This window comes from Dama dama, chromosome 4, assembly GCF_033118175.1.
Source record: "Dama dama isolate Ldn47 chromosome 4, ASM3311817v1, whole genome shotgun sequence".
NCBI classification, from domain to species: domain Eukaryota; kingdom Metazoa; phylum Chordata; class Mammalia; order Artiodactyla; family Cervidae; genus Dama; species Dama dama.
The window spans coordinates 58,419,465-58,440,403 of record NC_083684.1 but is presented as its reverse complement, the minus strand read 5'-3'; the positions used below and the strand labels follow the sequence as shown (position 1 = coordinate 58,440,403).

The window sequence follows — 20,939 nt, the reverse complement described above, 5'->3', positions numbered from 1 at the left end:
AGGCTCAGCTGGCAGCCTGCTCGCTGACATCCCAGAGGCGGGAGGGGCTGCGGGGGCGTCGGGCGAGGCTGCGGAGGCAGGGGCGATGAGGGCCAGACGGATGTGCTCCTTGACTCAGTGGGGCACACCCAGGCCTCAGGGGATCCAGGTTCCTGTCCCCACACCTGAGCTTGCCCCTCTGTGGGCAGGGCAGGAGCTGGCATTTCCGAGGGCGGTGTCCCCAGTGACCTCAGCAGGCTGCTCCCCTCCCAGGGTGGCTCCTCCCCTGGCATAATGGGTTAATTTGGCTTCACTGGCACTGCAGTCTGGAGGAGCTGGTAGCACTGCCTCCCCCGGACAAGTAACTGTCCGGGGAGGATGCCTGCCTTACGGATCACTCCAGGGCCACCGGATGAGTCCCTTGAGGACAGGGAAGTGGAGGTGCAGAGATGGGGCACATGGAGGCAAAGTGGGGGGCCTCCTAGGGCCGGCCTCCACCATCCTGGCTCATCACCTTCCTTTCCATCTCAGGGACAGAGACCTAGGGTGGGGGCGCCACTCCTCTGGGCAGCTTCCCAGTTCTCATTGGTCAAAGAGCTACAAGCTGAGGCCTATGGTGTGCCTGGCCCAGTTTAGTGGCTGGGGGGCGGCGGTGGGTGTGACTTCTGAGCCAGGACCCTGAGAGCCAAGAGGACCGTCCCAGAGGGAGCCAGGAGCTCTGTGAAGACACCCACCCCCAGGCCATGCAGCCTAGTTGGGGGTGCTGCCCTCATGCCATATCTCCAAGGTTGGGTGCAGCACCCCAACACCCCTGGCCAATAACTTCTTCAATGTTATTGATGGGGCAGAGAATCAGCCTGTGACTTGAAAGGAGCTGCCAGGACTGAAGCACTGGCAGTCCTGGCAAGGCTGAGCTGGTGGCATAAACTCCGACGTGCTGAGATGCTTTCCAACAGTAGGGGGAGAGCCTGCTCAAGAGAAGCCACTGCGGGGAGAGACATGGTCCTCGTGACACTTTAGATGGCTGTCTCCGTGGATGTACTGCTGTAGGCAGCATGCTTCCCTTCCCTTCTGCTTCCTCAGCCCACTTGACTTGGGCAGAGTCTAGGCTGCAAACAAACTGGCCCCAGGACCAGGGTGCTGGGGAGGCAGAACTCACCTGTAGTAGACTGGGTTGGAAATCAGGAGTAGGACTGAGGACCGCCTCACCCCCAGGCCCTAGGAGGAAGCTGCTGCCTGTAACAGGGTGTGCAGCAGTGGTCAAACTGTCGCCCAATTTTATCTTAGATTCTGGCCATGAGTCTGGCAAAACTATAGAGTTTTCAGAGACTAAAAAAACATCAAAAAACCAAACCAAAAGAGAATATCAGAGGGGCTGGGTGTGGCCAAGATGGCTCCCTGTCCCCCGGCATTCACAGGTCCTCTGTAGTGTGGGGCTTTTGCTGGGAACTGGCACCTAGAAGGGAGTGGAAGTGTGTGTCTTTTCCCATTGTGACAACGACTTAAGAGTCAGGATTGCCTTTTCTCCGCTCTCCTCCCCCGCCTGCCTGCTGGACGCAGGGTCTCCTGAGGACCTATGGCAGAGCCACCAGAGGGCAGGGTCCTGGCTTCCAAGAGTCACTTCATGGAGAACAGCTGTCTGCCACCCGCAACGCCCACGTGCATGAAAATAAACATCTCCCATGTTAGGGCATTGAGATCTTTAAAGATTTGGTACAATGTCAAGCTGTTGTGAAGGATTCGTGTGTTCACAAAAAGCTTGGGTGATGCTTGGGTGGCTGAAGGCAAAGGAAAGAGGTACTTGGCCAGGGACTTCCCTGGTGGTCCAGTGGTTAGGGCTCTGAGGCTCATTGCCGAGGGCCAAGGTTTGATCTCTGGTCAAGGAACCAAGATCCCTTAAGCTGAGAGACGCGTGGCCTTTAAATAAAACAACAAAATACCCTTGGCCAAAGGGATCTACCTTTAAGATCCAAGACTCCTAAAAGTCAGAAAATCAGGAGCCCCGCAGAGCTGGTCTACTAGTCTCCTGGGGCTGCTATAACTAAATCCTACGAACTGAGTAGCTTAGAACAGCAGAGATTTATTTCCTTACAGTTCTGGAAGTCAGAAGTCCAAAATCAAGGAGTTGTCAGGGCCATACTCCCTCAGAAACCTGGAAAGGGAACCCTTCCTCGCCTCTTCCAGCTTTTGGCATCCTTGCCTTGTGGTTGCATCACAAGTCCTCCAACCTCACAAGGCCTTCGATGTCCTTATATCTTCCCTGTGAGCACGTCTGTCTCTGTCTGCAAATTCCCCCTTTTCGTATTGGATCAGGGCCCATCCTACCACCTCATTTTAACTTGAATACCTCGATAAAGACCCTACTTCTAAAGTCCCATCCGAGGTGTGGGTGAGGCTCACAATTCAACCCTGAATCAACAGTTGGAAAGGCTTAATTCCTCACCACAAGCTGAAGTGAAGGGCAGGGACAAGGCTGGCAAGAGGACTCCAGACGTTCCCAGGCACCCCACGAGGCAGAGGCTCCTTCCCCACACGTCCCCCTCAGCCCAGCCTGTTAATCACCTGGCCTGGAGGTGGAGGCAGACAGCAAAGGGGATGGGTGAGCACCCAACACTGCTGCAAGGGCCAAAAGCCCCCACCGGGGTTGACTCCTGGGCAATGGCTAAATTTCACCAAAGACCTACTGAGATTTTTAGGGGGCTGTACTGACAATACTCCAACTTGGCAAAACACTGTGGTTTCTCAGCACTTTGAAACAAAGCTGGCGCTCCTGGGTCTCTCTAGGAAGGGGGGCTGGAGGCAGGGTAGCCTGGAGGGGCTTGTCCCCCACCCTCACAGCTGTACCAGTCAGAGGATGCTGCTGCCCACAGCCCGGAACCTGGACACTGTGTGGGTGTCTCCCCGGTGACCAATGTACATGGCATCCCCCAGCCCTTTGCCCAAATGAGAGGGAGTCCCAGCCAAGGGGACTAAGTCCCAGTCCTAAGGACTGTTAGGACACTGTAGTGGTTGGTGGCTCAAGGTGTTCATCTCAGTCGCCCAGGCAACTGGGACAGTTTGCATAGGAACGGAAGGGGCTCCTGGTCATCAATGCTGTGATTCTCATCATCTTTTCACCACATCTCTTCCTGAGATGCGGCCTCCTGAGCTGGCCTCCCACACAGGAAAGGAGTAGGTGCAAAGGCCTTCCCCTTGAGTGGTTCTCACCTTTTCTGAAAGGTGAGACCCAGATTTCCCAGAAATAAGTGCCCAACAGCCCTCCAGCCACAGCTCAGTGCCTGTGGGCAGTGACCAGGCGACCAGCCGGGCTCCGGGGGCGGGGTGTTCTCCTGCCAGGACGTCTAGGGCTCACGGCGCTGGGCTGCTATCTACTTCCTTGGTGGCTCAGGTGGTAAAGAACCTGCCTGCAATGCAAGAGACCCGGGTTCAATCCCTGGGTCAGGAAGAGTCCTGGAGAAGGGAATGGCAACCCACTCAGGTATTCTTGCCTGGGAAGTCCCATGGACAGAGGAGCCTGCGGGGGCTACAGTCCATGGGGGCGCACAGAGTCTGACCGGGCAGAGCAATGCTGGGAGGTATTTGAAACGTATTTCCTCGGAAGAGAGGGGAGTGGAAGCAGGGTCGAACCGGCTGTCAGACACAGAGGAGCCTGGGCTCCTGTGAGGAAGAGGCGCCGGGGTGGCGGCTGTGGTGGGAAGACTCAGCTCCTGCCTGTCGCGCCTTGGCGCTCTCCTCCGGGATGGCCTCCACACATCCCCGTGGATGCTCCAGTCAGGACCTGTCGCGCCCCTGCCCTCCCCCTCCCCCTGCCCAGGGCCCCCACAGCGGAGACCCAGGATCAGGGCAAGCAGAGAGCAGGCAAACGGGGAACCCAGCTCCGGTTTATTAGAAAAGGTGTGAACAGAGTTGCACCGACAGGAGCAGCCCCTCCCCTGCCCTCTGCGCCCCCCTCCCCCGCGCCCCCCCACCCGGGTTGTAGTGCCTCTCAGGGCGCAGCCTCACGTGGCCGGACAGCAGGTTCTCCAAGCCCTGGCTGCTCCCCGCCCCAGCTCCCTGAAAGATTTATTGCACTTAAGATAAAGAAAGCTCTGATCTCGGCTCCCGTCTCCCCCCACCCACCCCAGCCCAGGCCCCTCACCCTGCCTGGGGCTGCTCCGCCAAGTCCAACCACCACCACCACCACTGCTCACCACCCCTCCCAAGCCGTGCCTCCGGCCTGGCCCCGCACCCGGGGCCCTGGGGGCCATCCCGCCACCACCTAGGACTCCTGCCCTCGATGGGGCAAGCCTGGCCAAATGGGCCCCTGGGAAGAGGCGCCGGGGCCTCATGACCCCGATGACCTTGGAGACCGCATCCACTTCCTCCTCCCTTCCACCCCCAGCCCAGAGTCTTCGAGTGTCGACATAAATAGAAGTGCTTCAGTCAGGGCGGGGAGGGCCACTCCCTGTAGCTCCTGCACCCCTGTGTAGTGTTGCTGTGTGTGGGCGTGGGCGGGGGTCCCAGGAAGGCCCCCACCCCCTGGTGTCCCGGGCCTCAGGAAGGCTGGGGGTGAGGGTGAGCAGATTCTCATGGCTCTGTCCTCAGCTCTTCGAAGACTGACGGGTAAAAGGGAGCTGAGAGAGGAGAGAAGGGGTGGGGGGCCTATCAGAGCCGGGGCTCCGTCACTGGCTCCCCGGCCCCATGCCCCTGGCCCGCACCGCACCTAAAGTGTCACAGTGTCTCCTGCCCAGATTCCTGACTGGCTTCCAGAAGCAGCTCTTCAAGCTCCTTCTCATTCTTGGAGCAGCTCAGCTCTGTGGGGCGTCGGGGGAGAAGGGTGGGCGGCCTCCAGTCAGGTCGGAGGGCTGGGGGCAGTAGCCCTGCCTGAGCCAGACTCACAGGGGAGCACAGGTCCACTGTGACCCTGAGACCCTCAGACTCCAGTCAGCAGATCTGACATGCCCTACCCCCAAGGGGCTCCCAGGGACCCAAGGGAGTAAGGGGGGAACCGAGAACCCAGTCCCACTTGTCCCCATCAAGGGGAAATTGAGGCACCCCACGGGCGGATGCTCCCCCAGGGTCACATGCAGCACCCAGGGGCCCCGCCACCCAGCCCCAGGGCGCCTCTCACCGTGTTCCAGGCCACAGCTGCCCACCTTGGCCTCAGGCCCCGGGGGCGGCTCTGGGGGCAGTGCGAGGGCGAACTCGGGCTTCAGGCCATTGGGCAATGATGGCCCCACCTGGGGCGGCTCCGGAGGTGGCTGGGGCTCAGGCGGCCCAGGGTCCGGAGTGCCGGCGGCCTCAGTGGGCGTCGGGAAAGGTGCGGGCAGCGGGGAGGCTGAGGCGGGGGGGGATGCAGGGCCAGGAGGGGTGGGGGGCGCGGGCGGCTCTGCCCTCTCAGGTGGGCTCTCCACCCGGGTCACCACAAAGACTTTGTGGCCCCAGCCCGGGCTGGACACAGAGATGCGCTGCTCGGCGGGGGAGGAGGGGCAACCTGGGGGGCTCCTGTCCCCAGGGCCCGGGGAGTCCGTGGGGGGCACCAGGGCGGGGCAGGGGGCCTCAGCCCTCTCCCCACCCGCCTCGTCCCCGTCCTCCCCCTCAGAGTCTGAGTCTGAGTCCGAGTCCGGCCCGGGGCTGGGGTCCGGTGCCCCGTTCTCCTGCGCCTCGGCGGCGGGCTCCTCCCGCGGCTCGTCGTCGGGCTGGGGCTCGGTGACGGTGATCTCGGGCATGGAGGCTGACAGTTGTAGCCGCTGCTCCTTCTCCTCCCGCTCCCGCGCCAGCACGAAGTTGCGCTTGCAGCCGTTCTGGATCTCAGCGAGCAGCGCCTTCTGCGTCTCGATGAAGCTCTTCACCTGCGGGCAGAGGAGCAGGCTGGGCTCGGGCTCTGGGTGGCCTGCCAGCAGCGGGTCCCCGGCCCGACCCCCACCTGCCGTCAGGGAAGAGCCCGCTCACCGCCTCCTTCTTGGGCTCACGGTCGAGGTCCAGGCGCAGCAGGGAGTGGTTCACCTTGAGGGCCAACGACAGCGCCATGAGCCCGCCCGTCTTGATCTCGTTCTCCCGAAGGTCCAGTCTCAGGAGGCGGGGGCTCTCGGCGATGAACTCCGCCACTGCCACCGCGCCTGGGAGGGGGACCGCAGGGGCTGGCCACGGGCCCACACCCGCTGGCCGCCCCCCGGCCCGGCCCCGCCATCCCCTGCGCCCTACCCTCGCACGTGAGCTTGGTGGAGGCCAGGCCGAGGCGCAGCACGCTGCGGTTGCCGATGAGGCCATTCTTGAGGTTCCGCACGCCCTCGTTCCCGATGGGGTTGTGGCCCAGGTTCAGCGTCTCCAGGCTGTGTGTGTGCGGCTGGAGGGGTTGGCACACGAGAGCCAGGAAAAGCCCAGGAGGCCAGTCAGGAAAGAGGCAGGCTGTCCTTGGCAGGGCCCCCAGTCCGAGGACCGGCACCTTCCTGCTTCGGGCCGAATCCCTCAGGTACGCAGAAATCTCCCAAGTGCCAGCTGCCCGTCCACTCCCCAGCCCTCCGAGTGTCCAGCCAGGCGCTGCACCCCATGGCCCCAGGCCCACCCTCTGACCTCGCCAGCCTCTTGAGGGCTCTGGGCACAGGTCTGGCTGTGGCTAATTCTTAACCTGGGTCTGAGTCCTTGTACCCCGTGGGCTTGCTTTGAATACCATGTGATGAAGAGATTCAAGACTTACTGAAGACTTCCAGGAATGCTAACTTTCTATGCAAAACGTTTTCCCCTGGCACAAGGCACTGTCTTGTACTAGTCTGTGGTGCTGGGTGTGGAGAAGCAATGAAGGAAGGGCTACCCTCCTCAGAGAAAGAGGGAGCAGGAGCCGGAGCAGAGACCAAGCAGGGCTGGAGGGAGAGGGCAGGTTCCCCAACTGGCAGGATGAGCCGGGACCGCGGAAGAGGGGGAAGAGGGTGGGGGAGGTGCTGGAGGGGCCACACTGCCCCCTCCCTCTCCAGCCGACTCACCAGCGTCATGCCCAGGAAAGCCATGCCCGTGTGCGTGAGCTGGTTGTTCCACAGCACCAGGGTCGCCAGCCCCTTCCTCTGCTCCTTGAGGCCCTCGCAGATGTAGGCCAGACCTGGGGAGGCCCGTGGGCCTTGTCTTGTCTGTGGTCGGGGACTCTCCCCAGGGGATGCTGGCCCGGGAGCCACCCTGCGAGTGCTCAGAAACCCCCGCCCCAGCCTGCCCAGCCCCACAGGCTCTGGCCCCACTACCTGGGACCTGGCACACACAGCTTCCCAATCCCAGAGATCATTCTTCCTCTGGGTAAGTAGATGAAGGACTCCTCCACCTGCCTCAGATCTTCACTCAAATCTCACCCGCTCACAGGACAGTCCTGGCCAGCCTACCCTCAGCAGACAGCTCTGTTTCCCATCATGGCTTTGTTTCTCCTCAGGGCATGTCTCACCATCTAACAGACATTATTAATGTATCTTGGCTTTGTCTCTCCTGAGGCAGACACTTCTGCCTCACTCACAGCTGTGAACCAGGAGCCAAGAGGCCCTGAATGTGGTAGGTGCTCAGTACCCGTGGTGTCTGGGGCCAGATGCCCTGGAGGAAGGCGCTGGACTTGCTGCCCCATCCTGCACCTCCCTCCCCAGGAACCCTGTCCTCACAGAGGCCAAGGGACTCTGCTCGACAGTGAACCAGGATGAAATCAAATTCCTCCCGCTGACAAGGCCCTGTGACTAGTCCCTCTTCACTGCTCATTCACCTTCAGGCTCACTGGGGCTCTTCCCCCCAGATATCTAACATCTAAGCTCTTTCCCAGGCTTTCCTGGTGGTTCAAGCAATAAAACAAACTGCCTGCAATGCAGGAGATGGGGGTTCGATCCCTGGGTCAGGAAGATCCTCTGGAGAATGGCATGGCAACCCATTCTAGTATTCTTGCCTCGAGAATCCCATGGACAGAGGAGCCTGGCTAGCTATAGTCCATGGGGTCATAAGGAGTAGGACATGACTGAAATGACTGAACATGCACGCATAAGCTCCTTCCCACCTCAGGGTCTCTGCACTTGGTATTCTCTGCCTGGATTCTTCCCTAGGCTGTTTAAATGGCTGGCTCCAGCCCTGCCTCCTCATCACCACCCAGAGGTCCCTGCCTGCACTGCACCCCTTAAACATCTTCTGGTTGATCCTTTATCCCAACATCAACCACGTGGTCAATACTGCACCTCACCCTGAAGGAACAGTTGAGCTGTTCCCTCTTTCTGAGCTCCTCCCTCATCCCGAGTCGGGGCCAGACCCTGGGGCTCCCACAGCCCAGCCCCATCTGAGCCGTCACCAGGAGGGGAGGGCTGGGACTGTCCTGGCCACCCCTGTGTCAGCAGCACCATGAGGGACTGGCTGGCCACACGGTGGGTGCTGGGGGACTGGAGCGGGGTGGGGTGCAGACCACATACCCACCTGAGTCCAGCACGTGGTTGTTGCGGAGGTCCAGGATCTGTAGGGAGCAGTTGAACTTGAGCAGGTTGCCGAGCTGGGCGGAGTCCTGCAGGCCGTTGAGCTTGTTGTCGGCAAGGTACAGCTCCCGCAGAGTCATGTTCATCTTCAGGGCCGTGGCTGGGGGAGAGGGGTACAGGGTTGTGACCGGCAAGGCCTGGGGGACCCGGCCAACAGTCCGAGCCCAGCAGCGCGCCGCCCCGGGGCTCACCAAGCAGCATGAGGGGCCGCCCCGACAGGCTGGCGCTCTCCAGGTGCAGCACCGCTAGGCTGCTGCGGATGCGCAGGGCGCGCGCCACGAAGGGCGCCGAGTGGTCCAGCAGGGGTGTGTTGCGGGCGTCCAGGTACTGCAGGCAGCTTGTCTGCGAGGCAGGTGCGTGAGGGGCGGGGTCAGGCTGGCCCCGCCCTCCCCGCCTTGGCCCCCCGCCCCCCATATCCCAACAGCTTCATGGGCAGCAGGGCCACCTGGTTGTACAGCGGGGGACACTGGCTGGTGAGGGAAGGGCTGTGGAACCAGGCCCTACAAGGAGAGGCTGCGGGCGGGAGGTGCCCACCTTGCGCATCATGTGGGCGGCAGCCTGCCAGCCCCGGGTGCCGATGTGCTTGTTGAAGGAGATGTTGAGGTGGGTGGCCGACTCATAGTACTCGATCATGTCGAAGAGGGCTGAGGCACCCTGGGCAGAGACAGCGGGGCTTGGGTCATGGCCGCCCGGGGAAGGCAGGAGGCAGGGGCTGAGGCACTAGGCTCCCGAAGGCCATAGGCCTCCGCTCAGGCCTGCTTCCCCATGTCTCCCCCTTGCTTAGGAAGCCCCCATCTTTGGGGTGAGTCTATGAGACCGTTTCTCGGGGCCCCTGCCAGAGTCCAACCCCACCGCCCCACTCTGGCCACTCTGGACGTCTCCCTGATCTTGCTCCTCGAGAGGCCCCGCCCAGCCTCTGCCCTCCCAGACCTCTAAGGGGCAGGGAGCTCAGGGCGTGGGGATGGGTGGTGGCGGGGTGCTCACATCTTCGTCTAGGTTTGTCTGTTCCAGATCCACGACCTTGAATTGCAACCTCTTGAAGACCTCTTCCAGGGCCTCGCAGGTCTTGTAGTCAAGCTTCTCACCTGGGACGAGAAGGAGCGCCATGTGCGCAGGCGCATCTATGCGCACATCTCTACGCATGTGCACCAGGTGTGGGGCGGGGCGCTGGGTGGAAACACAGGCTTCCGGCCAACCCAGGGAGGAAAGACCCCCGCGCCTCCCCAAGGCTCGAGGTGCCTGTCTCACCTCCGGGGACGCCACACCTCTCTCTGGCCCAACCCTGCCTGCCCTCGGCCACCTCCAGGGAGGCCCCAGCTTTGCCCACCACCCAAGGGCCCCCGGCCCCTTCCAGACACACACCTTTCAGATCCAGACAGTCGATGCGGTGCCCGAGGTCCGTGCACTCCTGGGAAAGCAGAGCGGACAGTGGTCAAGGCAGGAAGACCTTGACCAAGCTGTCAGGCTGTCTGTCCCTAACAGTGGGGCAGCCAGGGCTCTGAAACAAGCAATCCTGGAACATTCTGGAATGACCCGTCCAGAGGGAAGGCACTGAGGCAGTGCTCTACCAACATGACCAGGGTGGACGGGCGACAGGGAAGACACCTGCGAATGATGACTAGGGGCGAGCAGGCCACAGGTACAGCAAAGCCGTGTGTGTGTGTGTGTGTGTGTGTGAGTCACTCAGTCGTGTCCAATTCTTTGTGATCCCATAGACTGTAGCCGCCAGGCTCCTCTGTCCATGGGGATTCTCCAGGCAAGAATACTGGAGTGGGTTGCCATTCCCTTCTCCAGAGGATCTTCTCGACCCAGGGATCAAACCTGAGTCTCCCACATTGCAGGTAGATTCTTTATGGGCTGAACCACCAGAGAAGCCCCACAGCAAGGCCTTAGTCATACAAAAAGCAGAACCTGCCCACGTGTCTACACACCTCTGGACAGTGACTCCTCCATTTATAAAAGCACAGTCTAGAAGGTGAAAACCCCAAGCTGCCACCAGGGGGCACTCCTGGGAATGGGACTTGGGCAAGAAGTGAGAAACAGCTTGCTTTTTACACATGCAGTATTTGAACTTTTTAAAAGAGAGAATATACATTATTTTTGTCATTCAGACTTTTAAATTTCATATACATGGCTTTTCCCCTGGGGAAGAGAACTTATTTGGAGAGTGGATAATTCTTGACGAGTAATTTCCTACTTTATGTAATTCTGTACTGTTTAAGTATTCATGAAGAGCCTGACTGATTTTACCACTTAAGAGAGGATTTTCAAAGACATATTTACACTGGCCCTTGGCTGGCCGGCTAGGCTGGGGAAGGGGAGTGTTTCATGTACCCTCTCTTGCTTGGGGCAGGCACCACGGGCCCAGAGGGTGCTGGTGGGCACAGGGAGGGCAGCTTCACCCCAGGGACCACGCCCACCCCCAGTCACCTGGCATACCTGGAGCTGCCTGAGGAGCTTGGGTATCTGTCTGCAGTTCAGCTTCTGGCAAGCCTGCTTGTAGGCGCCAATGATCTCGTCCACGGTCACATTCTGGGCTGCAGGCAGAGAAGACCCAGGCAGGTGACTCTCCACACCCTGGGCCTCATTCACCCATCCCACACACTGGCCTCTGCCACCCCTCTTCCCTCTCAACCTCCTTCCAACAACCCATTGAGTTCAGTCCTGCTGTTGAGGCCCTTGCTGTGACTGCTACTCTGGGGATGTGTCTCCCGGTGCCCCCAAGCCAAGTTACCCCATCCTCCCACACCTACCCAAAGCTCCCCAAACACCTTCACATAAAACATCATACAACTAATATCACACCATTTTTCTACCTGTCAGCTACTTCCTCCACTAGACTGGGAGACCCCACAGGCTAGGACTGGGGCTCCCTTGGTCACCCCCAGGGTCCCCAACACCACCCGGCACAGGGCCAGACCCAGAGCAGATGTCTGATTTGTGGTTTCTTTTGAATGAGAGAATGAGGCCACACTCCGACCTTATGAGGAAGTTGTGCTCAGAGAGGTGAAGCACTTTGCCCAAGGTCACACAGCTGGTGAGTAGTGGAGCTGGAACTCAGCCCTTAACTGAGATGCCATACGGCCTCTCAGATTCCTCACTCCCAAAACGCCCTCAGCGCCGAAAGGGGCTTCCTGTGCCCCAGGGACACGGCAGCAGTCAGAGTCCCTGATACAGCCCTGGCTCCCCAAATGAACGAGGGGTGCAGCCCAAACCCAACCTGCACAGGCTTGTCCTTGGGACTCTCGGGGCCTGTCACCATGCGGAAGGTAGGGCTGGCCTTTCTGTCTGCACAGATTTGCCTTTTCTGGACATTTCATACAAACGGTGGTAAACAGTATGTGGCCTCTGGCAGCCCGCTTCTTTCTGGAACGGAACAGTTTTGAGTTTCGGCCCCTTTGTGGTGCTGCGTAGTAACTGTCCAGGTATGCATTTTGTTTAGCCATTCGCCAGGTGAAAAGACCAGTTTTTCGCTGTCAGAGCCTGAATTTTGCCCGGGGGCAGCCTGGAGTGCAGGAAGGAGGGGCTCTGAGCGGGGGAGGCATGGGGTCAGGCCTGGGTGCAAGGAGCCAGCAGCGTGGAGCGGACAGGGGGCTGCAGGGTGGGCAGGGATGGGCCAGTGGGAGCCCCTGCGGAGCTTCTGGGCAGGCAATTCTGGGGGACGCTCCTTCCGGCCACCACTCTGGCCAGGAGCCCAATACCCCGACCCTATCAAACAGCACCATGACTTCTTGGGGAGGAAACCAAGGTCCAGGGAAGGAAAGCTGCCTCCCGGGGGCCAGGCAGCTGGTCCAGGTAAAGCAGAATACCCACTCCAGAACTCTCTCCACTGTGTTAGGGAGGGATGCTGGAGGAAAGAAGCTCGTAGAGGCCCCGGGCTCCCCAGAGCTCAGGCCCCATCCTAGACCCCTCGCTTCCTTCTTGGGTGGAAGTGGGCAGCATGGAGCCTGAGAGAAGCTGTAGGTGATCAGCAGCCTCCCCCGTGTCAGCTGCCCCCCTGACATGCCATCACGTGCCTGGTGGCTCCCAGCTCTGGGGGAGGGGGGATAGGCACTGGCCTGTCCTCAGGGAATCCGCCAAGCAAGGGGCCACTGACCCCCTGGGGGATCCATGAACTTGAGAAAAATTGCCTCTTTGTTTTCACTAGCTGAACTGTGACGTAATTTAGCATTTCCTTCTTAGTAATGTAAGAGACAAAAAAGAGAGAAAAGAAACACTCTTTAGCAGACCGTAACACTCTGTCATCAATAGAAACGGCAGATGTTTTCATGTCACATAACAGTTACTGCAGATCCTGAAGGCTCATCACTGCTTTGGGAGATGTCCGAGCTGCTGCCAAATCCTGTTATTTCATGTGTCAATGAGGACAAGTATAAATACTATATAATGATTTTAAAGGTATTGAATAAACTATTTTAACTGGTACCCTTTATAAACCCCGTTTTCGCTGCTGCACGGGGCTTCCCAGGTGACACTGGTGGTAAGGAACCTGCTCCCAGTGCAGAGGTATCTAGAGTCGGGAGTTCGACCCTTTGGTCAGGAAGATCCCCTGGAGGACGGCATGGCAGCCCACTCCAGGATTTAAAAAAAAAAATTGTCGCTCCAAAAAAGTGTACACAGGCTTTGCCAGATGGCCAAAAGGCAAAAACTGCTCCCTGAGACCCACTCCATTCAATAACAGCCCCCAGGCCAAGGTGGAGCTGGTTTGGTCACCTCAGATGGGGATGAAGTAGGGACTGGTACACATGGGGTTGTTCAGTAGCAGTTCTCAGTATCCTAGACAGTCTACAGGAAATGTGAGCCCTTAGCAACTTCTCAAATTGCAGTTGGTCCTTTAGGTGTCCAGCTCCAACACTGCTTCCTCCAGGAAGCCCTCCCTGACTGCCTAGGACTTCTGGCTCCTGATGTCCCCTGAAAGCCTATCCACTTTGCTCTGAGAGGCGTCCTGGTGAGTCTGAGGGCCAGGGTCTCTGACCTTGCCACCTCCACACCAGCCACAGGTACCATCCAGCCACTCCTCCAGTGAGGCGCCCGTGGGGTTTTGATGCCTGTACAGCCTCACACAAGGTCACTGCCAGGGCTGGGGGAGGCAGCACCTGCCCACTCACGTGCAGGAGGGGAAGCTGAGAGCAGGGGAGGAGAGACAGACAGGCTCGGAGACCTGGGGCCCAAGGCCCAGAGCAACTGCAGACAAGAATGACGACTGCGGGCTTCCCTCGTGGCTCAGTGGTGAAGAACCTATCTGCCAATGCAGGAGACGTGGGTTCGATCCCCGGTCCGGGAGGATTCCACATGCCGCGGAGCAACTAAGTCTGTGCACCACAACTACTGAGCTTGTGCCCTAAGAGCCCGAGCGCCACAACTGCTACAGCCCACACGCCTACAGTCCCCGCTCCGTAACACGAGAAGACACGGGCGGCAATGAGGCCCACGCACCACAACCAGAGCAGGCCCTGCTCGCCGCAACTGGAGAAAAGCCTGCGCGCGTCAATGAAAACCCAGCTCAGCCGAAAACTGGTAAATGAAATAACACCACTTTTCAAAAAGGATGATAATTGCGTCTCGTCATTCTCCTCTGATGCTGAGACACACATTCCAGGCGGGGGCAGCAGTGGGGTGAGACACTCAGAGGAACAGAAGCGGGGTTCAGCCTGGGGGCCCCCCAGCCCCGTCTCGCTTTTCTCAATGGCACCGCCAGCCACGTCCCCAGGCCTGGTCTGTCACCAGTGGGCACACCTGAGTGTCAGGTGGATTGGGAAGGACCTTGAGGAGGTCATCGGTATGTATGTGTATTTCATTCATATATAAGAAAAAGGAACTATTAAATCAAAGCCAGCACTTTGCATAGATTATCACTGGAAATGAATGAGATGAAACATATTCAAATTTTTTTAATGAACCAATGTTAAAAAAAAAACCAAAAAACACGGTAAGGAAATGGCAGTACAGGTGCTTACACAGAGCGTTTACATAGCACTTCCGCTGTGCCAGGCGCCACCCAAGCACTTTACAGGCTGTGGAGGCTGGCCTGGGCAGCCGGCTCAGGGCCAACCCCCGCACACTTGCTCATCTGTGATGACCTCGGGTCATCCGCCCTTGACCTGTCCAGCCTTAACTGAGCCACAAGGCCACTGTGAGTCAAAGTGCCCGGGCCTCCAGCTGCAGCCAGGCACCCACAGATGAGCGAGCGAACCCGGTGAGCTGCGTGAGGAGGACAGCTCACCTGGTGAGGTCACTGGCCACCAGGGCTGGGCCAGGCTGGGAGGCCCGAGTTGGAGCCCTGGGGCCAGGTTCCGAGGCCAGGGCTGCAAAGTGGTGAGGGCCCAGCTCCAGCCTGAGATCGGGGGGCCTGGGTCCTGGCTGCCCCTGCCCCCGCGAGCTCAGGAAGGCCCTGCCTGGACGCAGCTCACCGGAGATGTGGGGTCTCGCAGCATGGTTGAGCATGGGCTCCAGAGCCAGAGCGCCTGGGGCTGAGTCCTGGCTCCCAACTTAAGCTCTGTGACTCCAAGCAAAACAACGTAACGTCTGCACCTCAACCACCCGACCCTGAAAGCGAGGCCGAGCGGGACTCCTCCCAGGGTGAGTGTGGTGACTGAGTCAGCACAGAGTATCCTCAGACAGGGGCCGAGCTCACGCTCGCGAGTGCTCCTCCAGGCCAGCCGGCCGGCAATGCTGTGTTTTGTCTCCACACTGGAAGGCAGGGACCCAGAAGAGAACAGAGCACCTGTCGAGTGACGGAACAGTTGGTGAGGTGTGTGCGAGGGGGAGACGCCTGTGAGTGTGTGTTTCCAGCTCCCACAGCCACGGCTGCGAAGGTCTGATTTGGGCAGGGCCTGGTGTAAGCAGCCATCAGAGAGGAGGGGCGGTGCGGTGAGGGGTGCACCCCCGGGCTCCGAGCTGGGATGCAAAGAGGTCATGGATTCGGGTAAAAGGACCCATGTTCTGATCCTCCTCCTGTGAGGCTGTGATGAACACCATGACCTCTTTCCCTCTCTGAAACGGACACCTGGAGGGTCTCAGGAGAGAGGGACATGAGGGCGCCCGCCACGGAGCTGCCCAGAGTGGGGCCTGGCTCAGCGGGAGACACAGCTGGAGAAAGGTGACAATGGTGGCCACAGCCACCACTTCCAGGCATCAGGCACTTACTTCCATCTACGTAGTAGTCTACGGGCACTTGCTCCGTAGAAAGGAGCACTTTCTACGCCATTTTGTTCTGCCAGCTGAGTGACCTTGTGAGACTGGCAGTTATATTTCTACTTTGTAATCAGGGGAAGCAAGCTCAGAGACGGCAAGCCATCTGTCCAAGGTCCCGGAGCCAGGAGCGGCCGGGCTGGAATGCACACTCCGACCTGTCCTGCTCTGTAACTGGAACATGTCTCCTTTCTCACACGACCCTGAGCCGCCTGGGTGGAGGCAGGGGCCGGGGCAAAGGTGTGAGCTGTGGGGAGCGAGGCCTGTGTGCAGCCAGCGCCAGTCTCCCAGGAAGAGGCTGTGGGGCAAACGAGGCTGCTCCCCCACCCCCTGCCTCCCAAAGGGACACAGAACCTGATGCCGGGCATCAGGTGACGGGCAGAGAGGGCTCGCTCCTCTGCACACAGGTGCAAAGGCACCCACGAGAGGCCAGGACGGGGTGGGCGCCAGGGGGCGGCGGCGACTCAGGCCACACCCCTGCCTGCCTAGAGCTGTGGTCACCCAAGTGGGCGTCAAAACCAGGAAGCAGCAGTGGCGGGGGGCGGGGGGGACGACAAGGGGATGGGGCAGTTCTCACTCCTGAGGCTGCAGACACAAATGAGAGACACAGAGCAGAGGGCAGTGGCCACGGGGAGCGGGGAGGCAGGGCGGGGTGGGAACAGGCAGGGCAGGATCCAGGGCGCCAAGAGAGGCAGAGGGGGAGGGACGGGGATCCAGCGGGCCTCAGGGAGCACTCCGCTCTCTGCACGAGACAGGAGCCACTAGGCTGGTTCAGAGCAGTGTCAGACACCATCCGCAATCTAGGGAGGACTGTGTCTGCAGAGACCAGGACCGGGGAGCGGGGAGCCCCCTGAGTCCCTTAACAGGGAGGCTGTCAGGACTGGTGCCCAGAGCTGAAGAGGGAGGCTGAAGCTACTGGGCGGCCCGGAGTCAGGCCTGGGTTCTAACCGCACGTGGTCCTGACTCCCAGGGCTTGGCCAGCGCATCTGCGGAGCCCACCCTCAGAGGGTCCTGTCACACCCTTCCTACCGCAGACAGAGGGCACCATCACCATCACCATCACCCTGCCCGAAAGAGAGGAAACCAGAGCCTTGCAGCAGCAGGGTCACTGCAGGGACCAGTCCTGCAGGACACCCGGGCTCTTGTCCACGCCTCGACGTCTGGGGAACACCATCCTCGCCCACCCAGGTCGCTTGGGCTCACACCTTCAGGGGGCACCAGGCCAGCCCTGAAAAGGCACCTGGAAGCACATGGAGCCTCAGGCCAGCAGCCCCCGGGCAGACGGTGTGTCAGGCGCGCAGCCCACCCCCACCGTGAGGCTGCCTTGTCCGCGTCCCCTCCCGGTGCTGACTGCCTCCTGCCGCCCCGGGCAGTCAGCACCGGGCCCCAAAGCCCTCACGACGCCATTCCCGGGCCCCAGGGGGGACGGCTGCGTCACCTCCACGTCCCACCGTCCTCCCCAGAGATGCCCTTCCACAGCCCCCTTGGCAGTGACCAGCCTATGACAGGGGGATGACCCCTGCAGGGCTGTCAGGAAACAAGGGCTTGCGTCCCCAGGGGTGGACAACGTGGCCTCCCGCTTCTGGAGCAGCCACTCCGGAATCCACCAAGAGGTGAGAGCCTCTTGAGAATAAAGCCGACTTGGGAGAGGTGAGCCCAGAGGAGAGAAACACAGAATCCAGTGAGGCCGGCAGTCAAGTTAATCAAGGCTCCTCAGATCCAGAAGACAATAAAATCCCCCTTCAGCCTTCAGCCCCTTGGAGTGAGGCTTCTAACCGACAATTCTCACTTAGACACCATTTTCCTATTCGTCAGTCCACACCTCCCAGCAAGGCGTGCCAAGCTGTGTGCTGGCGCTGGGAGGACAGGGAGGGCTCGGACAGGGGTCCCTGCCCTCCAGGGGTTCTTACCTGGGGTGAGGAGTATGCAGCCCATCCAGGGAGGCCCTTTGGGGGGGGCATGTTGTGCATGCTCTGAACTGAGCTGGGACAAGGTGGAGGAGGAAGCTAGGTCTCAGAAGCCCCCTTGAAGACTTGCCCGTGGATTGCACCACCCCCGCCAGCAGTGTGCTCCAGCCACACTCAAAACTCCTTTCCTTTCCCAGAAAGGCCCAGGGCTTCACCTCACCTCATTCTCTCCCTCCTCTTAGGCAGGACACTCTCATTTCAACCCTCAGCTCAGGGGCCCCCTTCTCTCAGGAGCCCTCCATGGGCCCCCCACTGGTCAGGCTCCCTCCCCTGGGCTCCCCCATCTCAGCCCGGCCCACACTAAACTGTCACTGGACTGGGAGCCCCAGGATGGGGGTCCACGCACATCCCCTACATTGTCCCTAACAGGGCCAGGCACAGAGAAGGCACCAAGATAGTGTGAGGGAGGGAGAGACAGACAGCGGAGCTCATGTCTGGCCACTGTCCTGGGCCTTGAAGGCAGACAAGGCCTTCTGACATCGTGGGGCGGGGGGTCGGCTCCATGTGCAGAACAACACGGAAGAGCCTGGAGGGAGGCGGGCAGGATGCGAGGATCCAGACTGCCAGAAACGACCCGTGACCCATCCTGGGTAGGCATCGTCACCCTGCCTTCCAAGTGAGGCCCACAACGGGAAGTGACCTGCCCAGGGGCGCTGCTCCAGCGGGAGGCAGAGGCCGGAGCTGGCCCTGTCTGCGTCGTTCACACCCTGCATCTCCAGCCGCTGCACTGGCTCCTCGGCTGGGGAGGGAGCCTCATCAAGTTCTCCCCGCCACCTCTCGATGACGAAACCGAGGTTTGGAATCCTTCCACACTCATTCTCAGAATAAACAGAAATTCGAATTCAATGCAAGTACACTAACGTATTTTTCAGACACGCCGACCCCCACGAGCTGGACAGCACCTGCTGGTGACCGTGGGAGGCAGACGCGCCCTTGAGCAGCCGGTGTCCGCACCAAGAGGCACAACCCCTTTCAACAGCAATATGGCTACATCAGCCAATCAAGAGGCCAAAAGACAAATGCGTGTGCCCTTTGCTCCAGCGCCTCCACTCCTGGAGATTCATCCAGAGATCCTTGTAAAGGTGCGAACTTGCATACCTATCAGGTTACTACCCACAGCGTAGAACAGAAGAGCGTGCTGGTGAACACTCCCTTTTACGGAACAGTGCTCATTATTAGAAAGCAAACTAACCCAGAGACGGAGCAGCAAGGGAAGCTGACCAGGAATCAGAGCGTGGAGGCCGTCCTGGCAGCCTCCGGAGCCTCGCCCTGCTTGGGGGAGCCTCCTCTCTGAGCGTCATGTACTGTGTAAGCGGCCACAGGGAGCGCGGTCTCGTCCTGCACTGGGGGAGATAACCGCCGAGGACAGAAGGTGGCTGGCTTGAGGCTGAGTGTCCCCCGCCAATTCAGAAGCAACTCAGAAGAACGTATGGGGGGATGGTGGATTTGCTGCAAAATAATGGGGGCGAGGCAGCCTGAGGGTCAAGACTGGCCACATACGGGTCGTTACTGAAGCTGGAAAGCGGGTTCATCATACTCCTACAGTTGCTCTGTCAGGAGGTGTCCATCATGGAAAGTTAAATGGGGGCGGGAAGCAGCTGCTCAGAGCTGGTGGTCCACACGGGGCACAGGGGCAGCATTTGGGACCGGAGGGAAGAAGCTTGAGGGAGGCCAAGGCCAGCCTTTCCTGACAACCTTAATTACACAGTCAGGTCTGGCCCAGCAGGTGATCAGCCAACATGGGCTGGAGGGAGGAAGGGAGGAAGACAAAGCCGGGCCTCAGACCCACACCAGGGGGACAGGGCACCCGGACGGAGGGCTGTCACACGGAATCTGAGGCACACGGTGGCGGCGGGGGAAGCCGAGGGCTCCAGCACAGGCCTGGGGGATGGCAGCGTCCCTGAGTTCTGCACGGAGCCCGCTACCGGTGACAACCTTCACGGGCCCGAGCTGAAGCCTCACAGCACCCCTGGGAAGGGGAGGTGACCAGGCCCCCAACCTGAGACAGACAAAATCAGGTGCAGAGAGGAGGCGCGCCTGAGCGAGCACACAGGACACCCACTCCAGGGCGCTCCTCTCGCACGCTGGGCCACCATGGCCTCCAGAGTGGGCCAAAGTCAGCTCCATGGCTCCGCACCCCCCAGGAGGAAGCGTCCTCGGGTACCCATGCCCGCGGCAGTCACGACCCCTCAGGCCCTGTCCCCCTGCCAGGCTGGGGGCTCCCCCAGGGCCCAGCCACAGGGTGTTCTGGGGGCCAGGAGGCCGGGGGACAGGATGGGGGAGTGACAGGGCCCAGACACAGTGGAGGGGAGCAGCGGCCTCTGCTAGGACGACTTCCACCAGCAGGGGTTTCTAGCAGCGCAGCGGGCTCCAAAAAAACCCTCTGCCTGTGACTCCTCGGGAAAAACAAAGGGACACGGTCATGAGTTACTCTTCCTGATGACGAAGCGCTGGGCTTCCTCCACCCCCACCAGCCTTTCTGTAGCTCAGAGGGACTGAGGCAGCAGAGGTCACACCCAGGCTGGAAGCGCCAACTTTCCCAGCAGAGGGTGCCCAAGTCGCCACTGGTGATGCCAAAGCTCCATCAGTCCTGGAGTCGCACCAGTGCCAGGGGCCGCTGCCCCTCACTCCAGCCAGCCTGGTCTCCTGGGCCTTCGCTTGGGTGGCCCCCTGCTTGTCCCTGACAGAGCCGGGGCCGGGGGGGTGGTGCTGGGGAGACCCCCAGGGGGTGTGTTTGGGTGTGCACCTTCAGAAACATGGTGAGCATGTGCGGGGACACTGCAGCAGGTCCCCCAGGAAAGGAAAACCGTCCACCTTGCAGTCTCTGCCCTTTGGAGCCAGGCGGGCACATAATGAACCATGGTGACCACGGTGAGGAACAGGCTGGCCTCTGGCACTTTTGAGTCTCCACAGCCTGTCCCTGCGCTGGGACTGAGGCTGCGACTCCTCACCCCAGGACAAGGCCCCTCACTCTGTCCTGCAGTGGTCTTACCCCCACCTCCGTGCACACACCTCCCCAGCCCGACCTTGCTTGTTTCTGCCACTAGGTCGGCAACTGCTATTGCTGTGGCTCAGAGCGCTCCCCTCCCCACTCCCCCTTCCTAACCAGTCATCCAGGTCTCAGCTCAAATGTCACCACTTCTGAGAAGCCTTCTCTGGCCCCTTTCTACATCAGTGCCCCCACACCCGTATTCTCCACCACGTCCCTCTGGGGCCTCACGGGATGCACCCTAATCAGTATCTGTTTCCTTGCTCGCTCTCTGTCCTATACCAAGGGCTCCTGAGTCTAGAGACATCACTGCGGCAAATGAACGACTCACTCTGTGAATAGCACGAAGTCTCTCTT

General features: G+C 60.2%; 1 protein-coding gene across 3 annotated transcripts in view; it reads right to left on the bottom strand.

Moving 5' to 3' along the window:
• Positions 1-3,919: 3,919 nt before the first annotated feature.
• The window catches only part of PPP1R37 (protein phosphatase 1 regulatory subunit 37), a 39,349-nt gene continuing 22,329 nt past the window's right edge, over positions 3,920-20,939 (bottom strand). For 2 of the 3 annotated variants that reach the window (XM_061139582.1, XM_061139583.1), the window contains exons 2-13: positions 10,875-10,972; positions 9,798-9,843; positions 9,420-9,520; positions 8,970-9,089; positions 8,627-8,777; positions 8,380-8,535; positions 6,939-7,051; positions 6,163-6,304; positions 5,911-6,077; positions 5,090-5,810; positions 4,682-4,772; positions 3,920-4,592 (exon numbers count right to left, since the gene is read on the bottom strand). In XM_061139582.1, the coding sequence (XP_060995565.1) occupies positions 4,690-4,772; positions 5,090-5,810; positions 5,911-6,077; positions 6,163-6,304; positions 6,939-7,051; positions 8,380-8,535; positions 8,627-8,777; positions 8,970-9,089; positions 9,420-9,520; positions 9,798-9,843; positions 10,875-10,972 (1,898 nt within the window). In that variant the 3' untranslated portion in view covers positions 3,920-4,592; positions 4,682-4,689. Of the gene's footprint in view, positions 4,593-4,681; positions 4,773-5,089; positions 5,811-5,910; positions 6,078-6,162; positions 6,305-6,938; positions 7,052-8,379; positions 8,536-8,626; positions 8,778-8,969; positions 9,090-9,419; positions 9,521-9,797; positions 9,844-10,874; positions 10,973-11,655; positions 11,897-20,939 lie in introns of those variants that run through there. The other variant, XM_061139581.1, reaches the window with a different exon arrangement.